This window comes from Peromyscus maniculatus, chromosome 23, assembly GCF_049852395.1.
Source record: "Peromyscus maniculatus bairdii isolate BWxNUB_F1_BW_parent chromosome 23, HU_Pman_BW_mat_3.1, whole genome shotgun sequence".
In the NCBI taxonomy this organism is placed as follows: domain Eukaryota; kingdom Metazoa; phylum Chordata; class Mammalia; order Rodentia; family Cricetidae; genus Peromyscus; species Peromyscus maniculatus.
The window spans coordinates 56,179,486-56,196,934 of NC_134874.1; the positions used below are offsets into that span (position 1 = coordinate 56,179,486).

The 17,449-nt window shown below is 45.3% G+C and overlaps 1 protein-coding gene across 1 annotated transcript in view; it reads left to right on the top strand.

Annotated features, from left to right (window-relative positions):
• The window catches only part of Flt1 (fms related receptor tyrosine kinase 1), a 119,664-nt gene that overhangs the window by 1,678 nt on the left and 100,537 nt on the right, over positions 1 to 17,449 (top strand). Inside the window, exons 3-6 of the mRNA XM_006979624.4 lie at positions 1,120 to 1,294; positions 2,692 to 2,809; positions 5,322 to 5,491; positions 6,430 to 6,589. Coding sequence (XP_006979686.2) covers positions 1,120 to 1,294; positions 2,692 to 2,809; positions 5,322 to 5,491; positions 6,430 to 6,589 — 623 coding nt within the window. The remainder of the gene's footprint in view (positions 1 to 1,119; positions 1,295 to 2,691; positions 2,810 to 5,321; positions 5,492 to 6,429; positions 6,590 to 17,449) is intronic.

Consider the following 17,449-nt stretch of genomic DNA (forward strand, 5'->3'; position numbering starts at 1 on the left):
GCAGCGGGAAATTCCTCATCTTGAGTAACTGTATTAAATGGCCACATGCAGCTGGTGGCCACAGAGCTGGAGGCCTGGATGAGTTCTTTCCCAAAGGACAAACCATGCCAACAACACACTTGGGAAGAAAACTCTTTAGAGGGGAAGTCACGCCTCTGGACGGAGCGGCGCAAAGGCTCCTGGGTCTGTTACACTGGAGACTGGTCCTGACTTTTCACAGCAGTGATTGACAGTTGTGTCTTTTGTTATTGCTGAGAACCACGCAAATGGCCTAAACATATGTCTGTGCCAACGGGGAATTAAAAGGCAGGTGGGTGAAAGTTGACTAAGCATGGTAGAGGGAACCAGACTCGAGACCCTCGGCTCTGTCTGGACAGCTTCCAAGGCTTTTTCCCACGACCCTCCCCAGGGAAGGACTTGAGAGAGGGAAATGACGCGGTCCGTGTTATAAGAGGAACAATTGAAGGAGGCGGCCTCGCATCTTCTCCCAACAGTGAGCAGGCCGCTGCAGCCAACCAGACAGCAAGGGACAGGCCCTGCAGATGATGGCCGAAATGACCTCTGGGTGTGCACATCCCATGTCCCTTTCCCACCATTCAGCAGAAGCTGATGAGCATGGCTCAAAATGTGAAATAACGAAATGGGAGTAGTTGGAGCCAGGACTTGAATTTCCATTCCCACCGGTAGGAAGGGGAACTTGTGTTTATTTACAGGAACACCACCATTGAGTCTGAGGAGACAGGCTGCTGTTTGGAGGAGAGAGCCTGTGGTGGGGAGAAATCACTAAATGCATACCCAAGGGACCTGAGTTCCTGGTATTCTGGGGCCAATACCTCTGTCACTTCCATTTCCTCGCTGGTAACAAAGCAAAAGCCTGGGATCTCACCAGGTGGTCACAATGTGTATGTGAAGGCCCCACTCGCAGAGGTGGAGTGCTAACTAAAGGCTAGCCTGCCGCATGGGTGCAAATCTAGACAGGAGCGTGGCTTCCTGACCCTTTGCTTGTGGTGGATCTGGTGTGCCTCCTAACCTAAATACTGATTTGAGGAAGGCAGAACCACCATAACCTCGGGCAAGAACAGTGGGGACTTCTCCACCCACTGTGCGTTCTCTTCCTAGGCATTGAAGAGGGCGACCATCAGGCAGCGGATCGACCAAAGCAGTCGCCACAACAATGTGTTCCACAGTGTTCTTAGGATCAGCAACGTGCAGCGCCATGACAGGGGACTCTATACCTGCCGCGTGAAGAGTGGGTCATCGTTCAGATCGTTCAACACCTCCGTGCATGTGTACGGTAAGCAGCAGAAGTCAGACATGCAGACTCACACTACGCTTTCTGAGCGGTCTAGGCATTAAGAATTGGCAAAAAAGAAAAAAAAAAGTCAATGTTCTTTTCACTAAGAGTTACGCAACCGTGAACGAAGGCTGCTTCCCTTGAGCCGCCAAAGGCAAATTAAGCACACTTCATACTCTTTAAATTGAATACTTTTGGGAAGAGGGAATGGAAAGATTGTAAAAGTCTGAGGTGGGGGAGGACCAGAGCAAAACAATGTCTTCTGGATGGGACAAGACCACACATTCATGACCCCATGACAGTTGTGGTTGTCTGCACAGGGCCTGCACAAGACCAAGCCAGTTAACATTCCCACGTGGCTACGGAAGGGATTCACGAGCTCGTACCCCTAACTGAGGAGCTGTGGACAGCTAATGGCTTCTGCGTGGGGGGGGGGGTGGGGGGGGGGGGGGTGTTGATGTCAGTTTTCTTTAAGGGTGTGGCCCCTTGTAGGTCATTGTGCCCATGCAGATGGCTCCACGCCCACAAGTATATAGCCAGCACGAGCTGGAGTTGATGGGTTATTAAATAAAAAGAGAGGATATTTAAATAAAAGAGAGGATATGAAGTCGGGGAGTGGGGAGGAGATGGGTTAGATCTTCAAGGAATTACCACAAGGAGAAGGGGAGGAGAATATGATCAATAGCGAGTGTGTGAAATTCTCAAAGATGAATGTTAACTTTTAAAAATACTGCCTTTGATGTGGACAGTCTTGATTTTGGATGCTTCGATTAGTAACGTAGATTGTAAGGCAGTCACGATTTCCTCATTTACTGTTCCATATGACCAAAGCTGAACCTGTGGACCAGTTTTACTTTATCTGGGGGAAATTCCCCGGATACTACCATGAGGTGGATGTAGAAAAATACGATAAATCACCTGGAATTCATGATCTTCTGCAACTTGTCTAAGGACCACGGAATGCCCAAACAGTTGCTTGATCATGAGATGTAAATTCTGTAAGGACAACGAAAGACTTTGTGTTCATTGCTGCGAAGGAAAACAGTGTTCTGAGAAGAGCCCCCATGCTCTTGGAGACACTTTCTGCCCTTTTACCTTCCGGAGCTTGACTTTTCAGCCCAGAGCAACTTTCTCCATCTTCATTGTATCAGCTAGGTAGATTTTAGAAATCCTGTCCCTTGTCATTGTGGGAGATACTCCGGTCGCCTGTACGCTGCTTTACGTCTCTAGGACTTGCTGGCAGTTGACCTGAAGGCATCACTCGTCGGTTGGCACTTGGGCTCCTGGACAGGCTCCAGCATGTTTCATTCGTTGACTTCATCTCTCTTAGGGAAGGGGTGAGCGTATGTTGAGTAAATGCATCCTTTCCTGATGCACTATCATTTCTTCTTTCAAAGGAAAGGGATTCATCAGCGTGAAGCATCGGAAGCAGCAGGTGCAGGAAACCATAGCGGGAAAGCGGTCCTACCGTCTGTCTATGAAAGTGAAGGCCTTCCCCTCGCCAGAAGTCGTATGGTAGGACTGCAGTCATTTCTGTATCGGTTAAGATGATTTTTATAAGTGGGGACTTAGGAACTTCAGTGGCTCCCATTCCTGAAAGACAGCAAGCGAAGGTGTTTGGGGCAGCTCTGGAGAGGTGGACATGGTGCTGATGTCTGGGTGGTGGCACCGGGGAGGGCTGGATGGACCTGGAAGCGGTGCCCAGGGGTGAAGCAGGAGTTGAGGGGTTTGAGTGCCCGCTCAGTTCGGCAGTCGCTCACACATACCTAATCCCCGCATCTCCAAACCTTCCTATGATGTCAACGTCCTTTGAATGAGATGTGCTGGGCAATAACAGAGGCATCTTGAATGTGTAGCATGCTCTATTAACCCTGAAGAAGTGGGCCCTTGTAATGAGGATGCCAAAAATAATTCCTTTATGTGTAGCTGGGTTGAAAGTCCCAGCCTTGGCTTAAAATTTCAACAAACATTAATAGCGGCAGGACTCACTCATGGGTAGGTGTAGACAAGTGGACCTACTTGAATTAATTACGGTTTTCTTTGGCTTGAAGTATTCAGAAATACCTTACACGATTTTTTTCTTTAAAAAGTCAGACCAGTACAGCACCCACGTAAAACAATGCAATCTGTCTTAAATCTGCAGTCATTTTGCTAAATTACTTTTTAATGCCATTATCCTTGGCTTAAATCACTACATTTTAAACAAAAGGTCCACTCACTGTTGATTAGAAAAACAATCCATACAATAGAGAAGCACTGCCATTTTGGAAAATCCTCACAAGAATTTGGCCCTCAGTCCTTCAGTGTTTATTTGCAGCTAACTCACTTTTTTTTTTTTTTTTTTTTTTTTTGCCAGGGGTGGGGGCGTGGCGTTCAAGATAGGGTTTCTCTGTATAGCCCTGATTATCTACCAATGTCTCAAATTCATAGAAATCTACCTGCCTCTGCCTCCTGAGTGCTGGGCTGGGATTAAAGGCGTGCGCCACTACACCCAGCTCCTAACTCAAATATTTAATAGGAAATTAAATAACAAGTTGAAACCATGTACTAAATCTTCACAGCATTGTAGTGGGAAATAAATGGATATTTTTATTTTATAATATCTAAAAAGTTACTAAAACGTTATAATTTTCTTGCTAGACATGCAAAAGTATGGTTTAAGAAAAGAAGAATTGTTAAATTTAATAGAACAGTTGGTGGTAATTTAATGAGCAGGCAGCATACTCATTCCTTCATATCTAAACACACCCTTGTCTGTCCATGCTGGTTTATTCAGTAACAGAGTAGCAAGGAACAATACAACAAAATAGCCACTTTTGAAACGATGCCTTGTTAGTAGGATGCAACTAAAACAATACCAACATGCTGTTTGTGATCCCAGCATAGCCATTTTAACTGACTCGGAACTTGTCCCCAGAGAGCTTGTCCCCAGGTCTGCAGGCCTGACTAAGAACCATTTCTACCTCTTTCTACAGCACAGTACACGCCCTAAAAATGAAAGGGCCTGTTGTGCATTTGAAATCACAGGGCTGGAGAGATGGCTCAGTGGTTAAGAGCACTGGCTGCTCTTGTAGAGGCCCTGGATTCGCCTCCCAGCACTCACAAGGAAGTTCACAACCACCTATAACTCAGTTTCGGGGGGTCCAGCGCCCTCTTCTGACTTCTGTGGGTACTGCACACACATGGTGCACATAGGTGCATGCAAGCAAACACTTAAACATCAGACAAAAGTAAGTCTTTAAAAAACAACAAAGTATAAAATTAAGCCATAGACTGAGTTCGAAGGGGTCTTGAGAACTTCTAGAAGTCTTGAGGGACACGAGCTCAAGATAGATAGTCACTGATGATTATCTGCCATCACACCTGTGACAGCATGCAGATAGGGCCAGGCCAGGCCAGGCCTCCCGAGTCTCACTACAAACAGATGACATCAAGGCATCGATTCTACATTAAAAACATCTTTAAATTCCTGCTGCCTGGCACCTCTCATTGTTCTTCCTCAAGGGGGATTATCTTGATTTCACGGCAGTGTCTCTGTGAAAGGGACAATTGGTGTGACCATTTGTGTAATTAATAAGAACTCCACATGAGCCCACAATGGGAGCGTCTATTTTTAATTTTTATCAGATCTAGCTGATCTGACTTATAAAAGCGCTTGCACTGCTCATGGAGCCTTAAAGAAACCCTTGAGGAACAGCTTGACCCACTCAGACCGGAGCCTCTGAGTTGGTACTTAGGTCTCACTGGCTACCAACCCCCTCGTGGGTATGTACAGCCACTACTTTCTCTTCTTCATTCATTCAGTCCTTCCTCTTTGTGGACAAAGAGGAAAATCTATCCAGTTTAAATCTCTCACTTGACTTTATTAAACAGTTAGTGTCTGAAGTTTTTTTAAAAGAAAAACCAGTGCTCATGTCCAAAGACTCAAAATGAATCCACTTGAGGTCTCAAACTGAAATGGCAAATGCCACCGAAGTGACATCATGACATGAATGACCTGACTTACCCACCATGCTGTTAACCCCAGGTTAAAAGACGGCTCACCTGCAACGGAGAAGTCTGCTCGCTATTCGGTGCACGGCTACTCACTAATTATCAAAGATGTCACCACCGAGGACGCAGGAGATTATACGATCTTGCTGGCCATAAAGCAGTCAAACCTATTTAAAAACCTCACTGCTACTCTGATTGTAAATGGTAAGTTGAATTTCACCTGATCTTTGCGTTCTATGGCTATTATTGACAATTTGTGAGTTCAAAGTCAGTATAAACTGTCAAAGAAAACAAACTTTCAAAGTATTTGTTTTTGAATTTAGTTTAGTTTATCTTATGAGTGTTTTGCCTGCATTGGTGTATGCACGTATGTGTGCCACATGCATACTGGTATCTGAGAAGGTCAGAAAAGGATGTCAGGTCCCCTGGACTTGGAGTTGCAGATGGTTGTGAGCCACCAGGTAGGTGCTGGGAACCTGACCTGGGTCCTCTGCAAGAGCAGCTGGTGCTCTGAACTGCTGAGCCGTCTCTCCAGCCCCACATGAATTTTTATATTCTTAAACTGTTTCTAGTGGTTAGGCTGAAGTTCAGTGGTAGAGTACCTGCCTCGTAAGTACAGAGCCCTGGGTTCCAGCCCCACAGAAAAACAAAGGAAAAAGTACTGCACTTCTGACCCATGGCAACTACTTCATCTTTTCTGGTTGGTTGGTTGGTTGGTGGGTTGGTTGGTTGGTTGGTTGGTTGGTTGGTTGGTTGGTTGGTTGGTTTTTTGAGACAGGGTTCCTCTGTGTAGCTCTGGCTGTCCTGGGACTCACTCTGTAGACCAGGCTGGCCTCATACACAGAGCTCTGCCTGCCTCTGCCTTCCGAGGGCTGGGATTAAAGGCGTGTGCCACGATGCCCATCTATTACTTCTTGTTTTCTTACCTCCTGCAGACAAGGTGGCTTTGACTTATTACCATCACGATATTCATACTGTGGAATCAAATGGGCATTTTTCTACATAATATGAGCGTTTGTTTGTGGTGGTGTTTCCTGACATCAAACCCCACCTGACCGGTCGGTCTCTCATGCGAGAGATTCAGGAGGAAATCCTTGGCTCTGCCCTTGACTTCTCACTGCTCTCTCTCTCCTCCTCTCCAGCGAAACCTCAGATCTACGAAAAGTCCGTGTCGTCCTTTCCGAGCCCGGCTCTCTACCCACTGGGCAGCAGACAAGTCCTCACTTGCACCGTGTATGGGATCCCTCAGCCTGCAGTCACGTGGTTCTGGCACCCCTGTTACCACAATCGCTCCAAAGAAAGGTAGGGATGGTAACTTCCTGAGGAGTTTTCAAAGATTAACTAGATTCTCGATTGGCCGCAACTGGGCATCACCGGATGTATACTGAATTGGGGGCAGAGGTTTTCCCTGCATTCAAGCAGGTAGACAACAGCTGTTGATTCTCATTGAAGACGCCCTACCCTGGGCTCATGGGATCTTTTTTTTTTTCTCTCTCTCTCTCTCAAGTAAACGGGAACATGGGAGAGAACCAAGGTTTCCCTGGGACCTGGGAGCTGTCACGTGACTTGGTTAGAGCTTGCCTGAGCCTCTTCCCAGTTGAGTGGCAGTGCCAAGAGCCCTCTCTCACTCTGTCACTTACCTGGTCTTCCCATCCTTCGTTTTCTCTTCATTGGCTGGAATCCAAGGTCTTCCCAACACATGGCTACTGTTTCCTCTTTCCGGCTTGGCTCACGCTTTTCCCTCTGTCTGAACTTTGCTTCCACCCATTGTCTGTCTCCTAAGAAGTTGGTTTTTATCAAGCCCCAAGGCTCTTGTGGTACCGTCTCTGTGAACCCTCTGGACCGCCTCATTCCAGCTCATTTCTCCCTCCGAGGGGTGTGCTGCAGCTATTCACACACCATCATTGTTACGTCAGTCCACGCGACTCGGTTTGTCTGTCTCTGGGCTCTGGGTCCGCTAACTACAGCCACCCAGCAGATAGTCAGTAGCTGCTGCACAGTGAATGCATCCCTGCCCTCTGTCAGCGAGGAGGCATTTCCTTACATCCTGTCTGTGACTGAGCCCAGTTTGTTTAGTCTAGAGAGATGATACCTGTGCTGGTTCATGGGAGCTAATTGGAAGAAGAGGAACAGAACGGACAAATACCATAGGGAGATGCCATTGAAAGTGCCCATGGGTTACCATTATGCCCATCTAGTCTCCTTATTGCTTTTAACCCTGCCTGGAGAGTGCTGGGGACAATAACTGTTAAAGCAAAGCAAGCAAACTTCCAACCTAACTTGATAAGCAAGGGCCGGGCGGTGGTGGCGCACGCCTTTAATCCCAGCTCCCGGGAGGCAGAGGCAGGCGGATCTCTGTGAGTTCGAGTCCAACCTGGGCTACCACGAGAGTTCCAGGAAAGGCGCAAAGCTACACAGAGAAACCCTGTCTCAAAAACAAAACAAAACAAAACAAAACAAACAAACAAACAAACAAAGTAAGCAAGGGGTAATTCTGTGATGGCTGTTTGGTTTCCTAGGATGTTCCTGCAATCCTGATTCTTCATCTGTGTCTTAATCCCTTGTTTAGGACACAGTATAATGATAATGGAAAGTTGCTGTTGAGTGAAGGAATTCATGCAAATCAGCTCTTTCCACAGAAGTCTGAGTTTTCATTTGAGAGTCATTTTCTAAAAATAGAAATAGAAGTTGCTAAACATTTAGGCCTTAGGGATGTTTCATTGAGAACACAAGCGACCTCCTGAGACAGTATATCACTTTGCTAGTTTGAGTTAGGCACCAATCCCTATGTAGGGGGTCCATCTGTTTCAAGAATTGATATTTGTACTAACATGCAGATAAGTGAAATAATAAAAACTGGTCAGTGTAGGAAAAAAGTTTAGAGTCACATTTTTATGAAATAGCATAGCCCTTTGTAGACTTTTAAATTTTTGTTTCAATAACAGCAGATCTAAAATTTCAACTCTTGTCTTACTAAATTTTAACAGTAACTGTTAGAAAAATGCAGTTATGAGGGATGGGGCACCATGAGTCTGGGGTTGACGATGCTAATGAGATATGACTGGGAAGAGGGGGCTCAGCTGGAAGCATTGCTCCCCATTTTAGTCTCTGTGGTGTGTGAGATCTTTCTCCCCTTCCGTGGAGGATGCTCACCAAGTCCAGGAAAAACGTCTTACTCCTTTTTGAAGAAAAACACTTCAAACCTTAAATGTCTGTTGACTATCTGAATTATTCTGTTAAAGTCAATTTATTATTCTTAAATTTAATTTAATAATATATAAGATAGATCATACATGGGGGCTGGAGAGATGGCTCAGAAGTTAGGAGCACTGAATGCTCTTCCAGAGGTCCCGAGTTCAATTCCCAGCACCCACATGGTGGCTCACAACCATCTGCAATGAGATCTGGCACCCTCTTCTGTATACATAATAAATAAATTTAAAAAAAAAGATAGATCATACATGGAAGATTTGGCTCTTTTCCATGATGGTTCTTTTTTTTTTTTTCTTTTTTTTTTACTATGGCTTTGCTTGAAATTGTCTGCTGAAACTGTATACACATGTAAGCAGCTTTGGTTCTTCGGTCAGAGGGTACTGACTGAGCACCTGGCTGAGGCTTGGTGCTTGGTGGCTAAGTGAGAGATATGCAGAGTCACCAATGAGACTTTGACACACTGAAAATAGCAAAACAGCTTCATCACACTGTGTTGGAGAAGAAAAACCTGGCTTTATACCCAAATGAAGTCCTCTGACATTACTAAAAATTTACAAGTGTCTTCGTGTAGACATATTTTATATGCTTTGATTAACTTAGATTCATCTGTAGATAGGAACTTTCATTAGTGGCATGAATCGGCATGTTTTGTTACACTTACTTTGAGTTACATATTTGCATTTTAGTATTTCCCACGATCTTTGGTTATAAATATGCCTAACATTTTAGGATTATTTTATACATAATAACTATATATGTACAGAATAATTATTAATGCTTAAATTTGAGACTCTTGTTCAAGGGCATATTTACACATGGCCACAGCTCAAGCAGTAGTTTATTTTGGTATTCCCAACATTATTAATTGGTTTTCTGTGACCAGCCACTTAATATACCCAATTTAATACAAAAAGAGAGATTCAAACTACTTAAATTTCAGCATTTCCTAGAGTCTGACAAATATTTTAAAACTTCAGAAATACAATGCAGCTAGAAATTTCTTACTTAAAAATATGTGGTAGAATGCTTTATGCAAATGAACTTTGTTTCAACTGAGTAATACTGTGGTTTCTGTTCTCCCTATAATTCATTCTTGTGAAGCATTAATAAGAAACCCTGGTGGGCTATTACACAGTAGGGTAGCTATAAATAACAATTATATGTTCTGTAACTCAAAAAATTTTGCAAAAGAATTCTCAATGTTCTTTTCACAAAAAAAAAAGAAAGATAAATGTTTCAGCTATGTTTAACATGATTTAAACACACTGCAATTTATATGTGTATGGAAGTTTCACATAGCACCCTATTATATGTCTAGTTTATAGGATTTTATGCATCATCTTAAACACAACACAAAGAATAAAGTGAGGGTATTATTTAAATTTGTATAACTAATGAGCAAGAAGAAGTGACTGAATGTCTCCCATGTCCCTTTCCTATGCATTTGTATGGTAAAGTGCTCAGAGCAGAAGACAATTTCTTGCGAATGTTTGGTAGAATTGAAGGAAATTCTCAGCACTGAGTGAAGAGGGTTTGGAGACTAGTTTTCTTTATCCTTAACAACCAACAGAGACTTCTAGATATTTGCTAACTCTCTTCCATGTTAGCCTAGCATCAACTTAGGAAGCTTCCATGAGAGTATTCAATGTTGGATATCCTTCTCATGACCTCTGTTAACATGAAATAAAGATGATTAAACAAATTCAATGTTAGATATCCTTCTCATGACCTCTGTTAACATGAAATAAAGATGATTAAACAAATTCAATGTTAGATATCCTTCTCATGACCTCTGTTAACATGAAATAAAGATGATTAAACGTACTTCACAGGCAGAGGTAACATGTCTGGGGAAAGTCTATGGAGATAAAAATTGGAGACTAGGCTCTTCCAAGCATATTGAGGACCACATTTCTCAGAGACCCATCTGCTCGTAAGGAACATTGAGGGAAAATGTTTGCATACATCAGAGCTAATTTCACAACATGAGAAATGTTAATGACTATTTCTGAAAAGTGAATAGAGATGATGGGAAGTCAGATGCAACTTCTCTGTGCTTTAAAAATAGAAATCTCGTAAGTCTAGGGGGAAATAAGCAGGTCAAAGGAGGAAAAATTAAGGAACTAGGAAGAGTTAAATAAAAGTAAAAGGAAGGGCCGGGCGGTGGTGGCGCACGCCTTTAATCCCAGCACTCGGGAGGCAGAGGCAGGCGGAACTCTGTGAGTTCGAGGCCAGCCTGGACTACCAAGTGAGTTCCAGGAAAAGGCGCAAAGCTACACAGAGAAACCCTGTCTCGAAACCGCCCCCCCCCCCCCCCCCGCAAAAAAAAAAGTAAAAGGAAGACCAGAGAGGTGCTCTGGGAATGTGATTCAGCTCCACTCAGTGACCATCCGATTCATCCTTTCCCACCCTGGCAGGAAGTGGTCTTGCCCTACCCTGCATGCATAAGGCTGGGTAGGGCAGAACAGGCTGGTGAACCAGCTGCCTTTCCTGTAGTCCACACTCAATTCTTGGAATTCACTTGGCCCTTAATTTTAAAGAATAAAATAGGGTTAAGCCTCCTGGGCCAGGAGTGTTTGTCTGCTTGTCTGTGTATGCATCAGATGCATGCAGTGCCTGTGGAGACCCAAAGAGGGCATCGGATCTCCTGGAACCTGAGTTTCAGATGGTTGTGAACCGTTGTGTGTGGGTGCTGGGCCTGAACCCAAGTCCTCTGCAAGAACAGCCAGTGCTCTTAACCACTGAGCCACCTGTCCAGCCCCAGGCATCGTTCTTGACGGCAAGTCCCCGATGAGCTCTGTCTCAGCACTAGTGATTCGCGTGGGAAGGGAGATTTAGAGAAGACTGTGCAGGGCAAAGAGGCTGGTCTCTGTATTGACCAGTGACAGACTGACAAGGAGTCCCTTCCTGGGGACTTGGGGTTCCTGAGAGAGGGTGAGGAGAGGAGTTTGGGTACTGTCTGTCTGCTCCCCGTCATCAGATCTGTTCTCTCAGGAAGACTCTGGATGTTCAAAGGCTGCTTTTGCTTGCATGTGTTTCAGCACCGACGGGACCTTCGGGTACCGGACTAACGGATGTTTGAGCTCATTGTGTTAATCCCCATAGGCATGAGGTCAGGGGTGCGCTTCAGTTGGGTTCTGACACATTCTGCTAGCTTAGGCCATCTCCTATACTAGGAGCCAGAACAACATGGTTGTTTTAGGTGTGTTTTCTCTCTCTCTTTTTTTTTAAAGTGTATCTGGGTCTTTACTATAGGGCCCAAGCCACTTTAATTCTCTACCGGCCATACTTTTTGGCAGCTCGCCACAAACTTAAACACACTCAGGGAGGAGTAGTTGCGGCCATCAGGATGGCCTGTGGGCATGACTGTGGGACATTTTCCTCACTGCTGATTGACATGGGAGGACCCAGCCCACTGTGGGCAGTGCCATGTCTAGGCAGCTGGGCCTGGGTTCTGTAAGAAAGGTAGCTGAGCAAGCCAGAGGAAGCCAGCCAGTAACAGAGGTCCTCCATGGTCCAGCTTCAGTTCCTGCGTGGACTTCCCTGGATGGCAGACTGACTTGTAAGCCAGATAAATCCTTCTCTTGCCCACAAGTTGCTTCTGGTCAGTATTTTATCACAGCAATAAGAGGGCTAACTGGGAGACCATCTAATGGTCACAGTTCCAGAGTAATAAATAACATTGATCATGTGTAATAGACACATTACAGAGCATACTAAGTTGGCCTCTAAAATAGAGAAAATGTTAGATAGCGTTGACTTCTTTGCAAAAATGTCATTTTTAAGAATCAACTAGGCTGGTCATGGTGGTGCACACCTTTAATCCCAGCACTTGAAAGGCAGAAGCAGGTGGATCTCTGTGAGTTTCAAGCTAGCCTACATAGTAAATTCCAGCCCAGCCAGGCCTATGTAATAAGATCTTGTCTTTAAAAAGGCAGTGATAGCCAATGACATGTTTTAGGAATTGCATTAATATTACGTATATCACATAGATTGACTTTGCATGCCCTCAGTGTTCAACCCAAATGTGTACTGTCCACCATCTCATACATAAATGTGCAGTAGCTGCTGGCCATGTTAAACATCACTCGTCATTTGATTGTGTAGGACCCAACTTGTTTGGTGGTTGCTTATTGGACAAATGTGTGTACCTGCAGAATATCTATTATGTACTATTGTGGAGCTAGAGACCGAGCCATCAAGGAAATGGGTTCTATTCTTGGCACCGCCCCTGACCTCTGTGGGACCCTGGCCAGTTAGTTAATCTGAGCAACTTCCCCTCTGTAAATGGCAGTTCCTGGCTTCCCCTCTCCTCTCATTCCCAGGAATGGAGGAGCTCAATGAAAAAAAAAAATCACTTTAAATAACACATTCACTGTAGTCGGAAGTTTTTCTGTGTCCTGCCAGGTCCCACAGCCGCTCAGACCCAAGCAAACACACAGAGGCATATATTATTTACAAACTGTATGGTCTGTGGCAGGCCTCTTTCTAGCTAGCTCTTATATCTTAAATTAACCCTATTAAATTAATCTATGTATTTATTGCCACATGTTCCGTGGCTTTACCTGCTTCCCATTACATGTTGCTCCTTGGGCGGCTGGCTCATATCTCTTCTCTTATGCCTTTCTTCTTCCTGTCTATCTGCTTGTATTTCCTGCCTGCCGCTAAGATGCCTTGCCATAGGCCAGTATAGCTTTATTTATCAACCAATCAGAGCAACACATATTGACAGCATACAGAAAGACCTCCCACAGCAGTTCACCTTTAAAAAAAAAAAAAAAAAAACCCATGAAATAACATCCCAGCTGATGTACATGGATAGTGCTGTCTCGTGGCTTATAAATGACTAATTACCTTGACCAGGAACTGAAGATTAATGACAAATGAACCGCATCTTAGCTGATGAAAGAAGGATGCTTACGTAGGTAATATTCTGCCGAATAGAATGGTCTCTGTTATTTTAACACAAATCATTACCAAGTAAGAGAGAAGGTGATGGGGCTCGTGATGCTCAGTGGTAGAGCACTTGCCTAGTGTATATGAAGCCCTAAATTATGCCGAGAGAGGGGGGGTGTGTGTGCAGCCATCCCCCACCATCAATGTCAGCCCTGGTCCTCACTTCTGCTAGCCTGGACCATCTCTGGCAGCCACAGTTCAGCAGAGGCATCACCACTTTCTGTCTGGCTCCAAAATGTTCCCTGCTTTATTTGTTCTTTTTCCCATGAGCCCCCTCAGGATGGAAAATACAGCACTAAAGTCTCCACTTGTAGAAGGCTGTGGAGTACAATCATCTTTATGCCTCTCTTAGCTCTGCTGGTGGGTTTTCCAAGAAAAACTCAATCGGTCTGTGATAGACCCTAAAATCGCTGTTTCTAAAACTCTTAAGTGGGTCACATATGGAGCCTAAACTAATTACGTATTTTAGAAGACAAGTAGAGAATTATGGTCCCTGCCAGTCAACGACACTTTGACATCCCATTCCTGAGACACTCCATAGAGGGGTTTGTGGGTGCACATCCAGAGCAAGCTCACTGGTTCAGGACTGAGTGAGGTTCGCCCTTCGCTCCTCGGGAGGAGGGGTGGCCTAGAGAACCAGGGAACGATGAGCCCCTGAGAAGCTGATTCTAATTGCTTCTCTCTATTGTTTACATCTGCACATCGGCGAGCAAAGCAAGCCGGGATCATTAGGGCTGTGTCAGGGATAGGTCATTCTGGAGAATCCTAGTTTGGGCATCAGGATGCAGAATGAACAAGACACAAACAAAACAATTGTCACCGGTAGTTAATTAGAAGTGTCCTGGAGGACCCAGCTGAATGGACGGCTGGCAAGGACGTCTGCTATTTTTCCGCCACACCGCTTTAGGTCTTCTATTGGGCTTTCTTTCTTCAGGAGAGTTTGCGTAATTAAATGGAAAGAGTGCGCATGTCCCGCAGGCAAAATGTAGGTCAGATGTCTGAGGGAAGCAGTCATTTAAGAAAGCTGCATCCCGACAAATACGATCACTTCCCTCCTGTTTTAGTATCTACCGCATTCTTCTTAAAGAATCTGAAACTTTACACCCCAGTGTCTGACATACACTCTCCGCCGGGTGTGTCTAGGTATGCAGGCTCGAATCAGACATGCTGTGGGGATGTCTGATTTTAACCGGCCACAGACAAAACGTAGAGCTCAGTTTAGGACTTGAGAAGACCAGCTGCCCAGAGCAGGGCGTTGGAGAGCAAACTAAGCCATCTCAGACGGGAAACTTCTCACTAGTCGGGAGCAAATGTTCACTTCCTAATGAGACACTTCTTGCGTTCTCTGGGGTAATTGTGGGATGAGGAAGCACATACTGCCCAACGTGAATGTCCAGACAACAGCGCCTATTAATATTTCCTACAGTCCTGAGAACAGAAGAGCTACTTTATCTTCCAGACAAATGCCCCTTCCACTTGCCCATGCTTTATAAAAAATTTCTTTCTTTTCCCATCTTCATACTACTGCGGTGAACCCCACAAGTAATTGTTTCTAATGAATTAACTGTCTCCTATAATTGCTATCAAACATTTCATTATGTGTTTTAAATTAAGCCAGAAGGCTGTGTCCTAGGAAGTCTTTGCTGGATGGGTTTTATTGTGGTCTTTTCAGCAGGGGTCGATATAGTTTCCCAGGATTCATGGTAGCAAAAGACAGTGCCACACAATTTAAGAAAGTGCCTGAAGAGCATGGGCAGCGCCTTTCGGGTTAGCCTTGGCCACGGAGAGAGAATTTTAAATATGGGGTGAGCATTTTTATTGTGAATCTGGAGACTGATAATCTGACTCAAGATCCTTAGCTAGTGGATGACAGACTGGATCGTATATCTGTGCTTGGATGAGAACATGCAGGAGCCGTCGACCTGGTGGATTTGGTTGTTGAAAGACAGGCTTTAGTAGGCAGTTTTAATGTAACTCAGTGCTACTTCAGCACAAAACCAGAACCTGGTGAATGGAGATGGGAGGTGGGGGAGGATGTGGCTGTAGCCTCAGTGGTACCCGACAGTGCACACCTACCCTAGCCCTTGCTTTTTACACTCCTTATAGAAGGCTCTTAAGGCAGTGCTCTACTGAGTTGTAGGTTTGATTGGCGTGGCCCTCTGGCATCAAAAGCTCTGTCCATCTCTTTCATGTGCATCCTCTCTAGTCCACAGAGTCATTCTCTGTGGGAGTTATGATTTCTTTCGTTTTGCCATAACAAGCCCGAAGCTCAGAGTGTTTCTCGGGTATTTTCAGATTATAGAATAAGAGGAAACGTGTGTGAGCAGCAGGTCTGAATGAAATGAAGTCCAGGGGAATAGTGAGGTGAAGAGTTAATGAACCCATTTGTTGTCTCCTTTTCCCTCATGACCGTGGCTCTCTGTGGGTTTCTCACTGTGCAGGGGCAATCGATCTCTGACAGAACAGCTTCATCCTCTCATTTACTGTTCAGGATGAATGTGCTGGGCTAGGACTGAGCAAGCCCTCAGCCCCCCACAGGCCATGTCCCTGTTTCCACTTCATTATTATTTCCATTCCAGGACTGCATTAGGTCTCCGTGGCCTGTGTCTATTATCAGGCTGAATGAGTGAAATGGGTCCGTGGTGGGTGGATAATGGCTGGCACAGCATTTTAGAGGCGTGGGCCACGCCAAAGGTGGAAGCTAGGCCCCGAACATGGGGAGCTAGCCCTGGAATATCGGATGGAGAGGGACAGTGAAGGGGCAGCTGTGCCTGGGGTCTGGTTAAAGAGGGCACACCTGAGAATTAATTTGTCTGGCTCCGGGGAAAATGAAAGGTGCCCTAAGAAAGGCAAGCTTTACTACAACCTGGAAGTTTGGGAGCGGAGCTGTCAATCACTCAGCCTCACTCCCCGGCCAGGGCCTGGGGAGTCCCGCTGTCTGTGACCAGAAGTCCCCCTTGTCACTTCCTCCAGGTGGCCTTTTACAGACTCATATCGAGCATGTGGCATGGGCACCGGACCCCTGAAAAGGCCTTTCGTGCCTGTGAACCAAGACTGAAATTGCATGGGTGAAGATTAGCCCCCATCTGAGGCTGTCAATGGTCCCTTTTCCTGGCCCCATCGCTGGGGGTGATGCCAAATGGTCACCTGCCTCTGCATTCTCGGCAGTCTGCCTTTCCGAGTGTGCAAAGGCCCTTGGCCAAAGAGAAAAACAAAGCGATAGAGTTGATTTCAAGCTACACCATCAGCAATACCTTCTAGAAAACATTCGGCTTAGAATTCCATTTAATGTTCTCTGTGGATACCAGTATTCAAGCCCTTATCAAGAGGGTGTGGTAAGCCGGGCGGTGGTGGCGCACGCCTTTAATCCCAGCACTCCGGAGGCAGAGGCAGGCGGATCTCTGTGAGTTCGAGGCCAGCCTGGGCTACAGAGTGAGTTCCAGGAAAGGCGCAAAGCTACACAGAGAAACCCTGTCTCGAAAAACCAAAAAAAAAAAAAAAAAAAAAAAAAAGAGGGTGTGGTAAACCTAATGTGTGATATACTTGTATTATCTCATCTAATTATCAAAGCACTTCTGGGGGTGGGGTGGGGGAAGAGATCTTATCATCACTAGTTTTTAACTCAGGTCCAGAGTTCAAGGACCTTGTTGGGAAACAGTCCTGGTGATATGCCAGAAGAAGATACCAATGAGTGGTGTCCAGCACGTCAGGATGAGGCAGTTGGAAGCAGTTTGCATGTCTCTTCCAGCATGGGTTTCTCTAAAATCAAAATGAAACCACCAAATGAGTGATTTTGGCTAAAAGCTGGTATACCCTAAGAAGCTCAGGTTGTGGTATCAAGAGCTCCTTGTTCAAGGTTAGTTAAGATGCAAAAAGGCAATATGGCCTTCAGCTTAAGGACATGTGCCCTGCAGCCTACGATCTGGCTCTGCCACCCACTGCCATCTCCCAGCCGTGGGATTCTAGATCTCTCTGAGTCTGGGTTTCCTCATT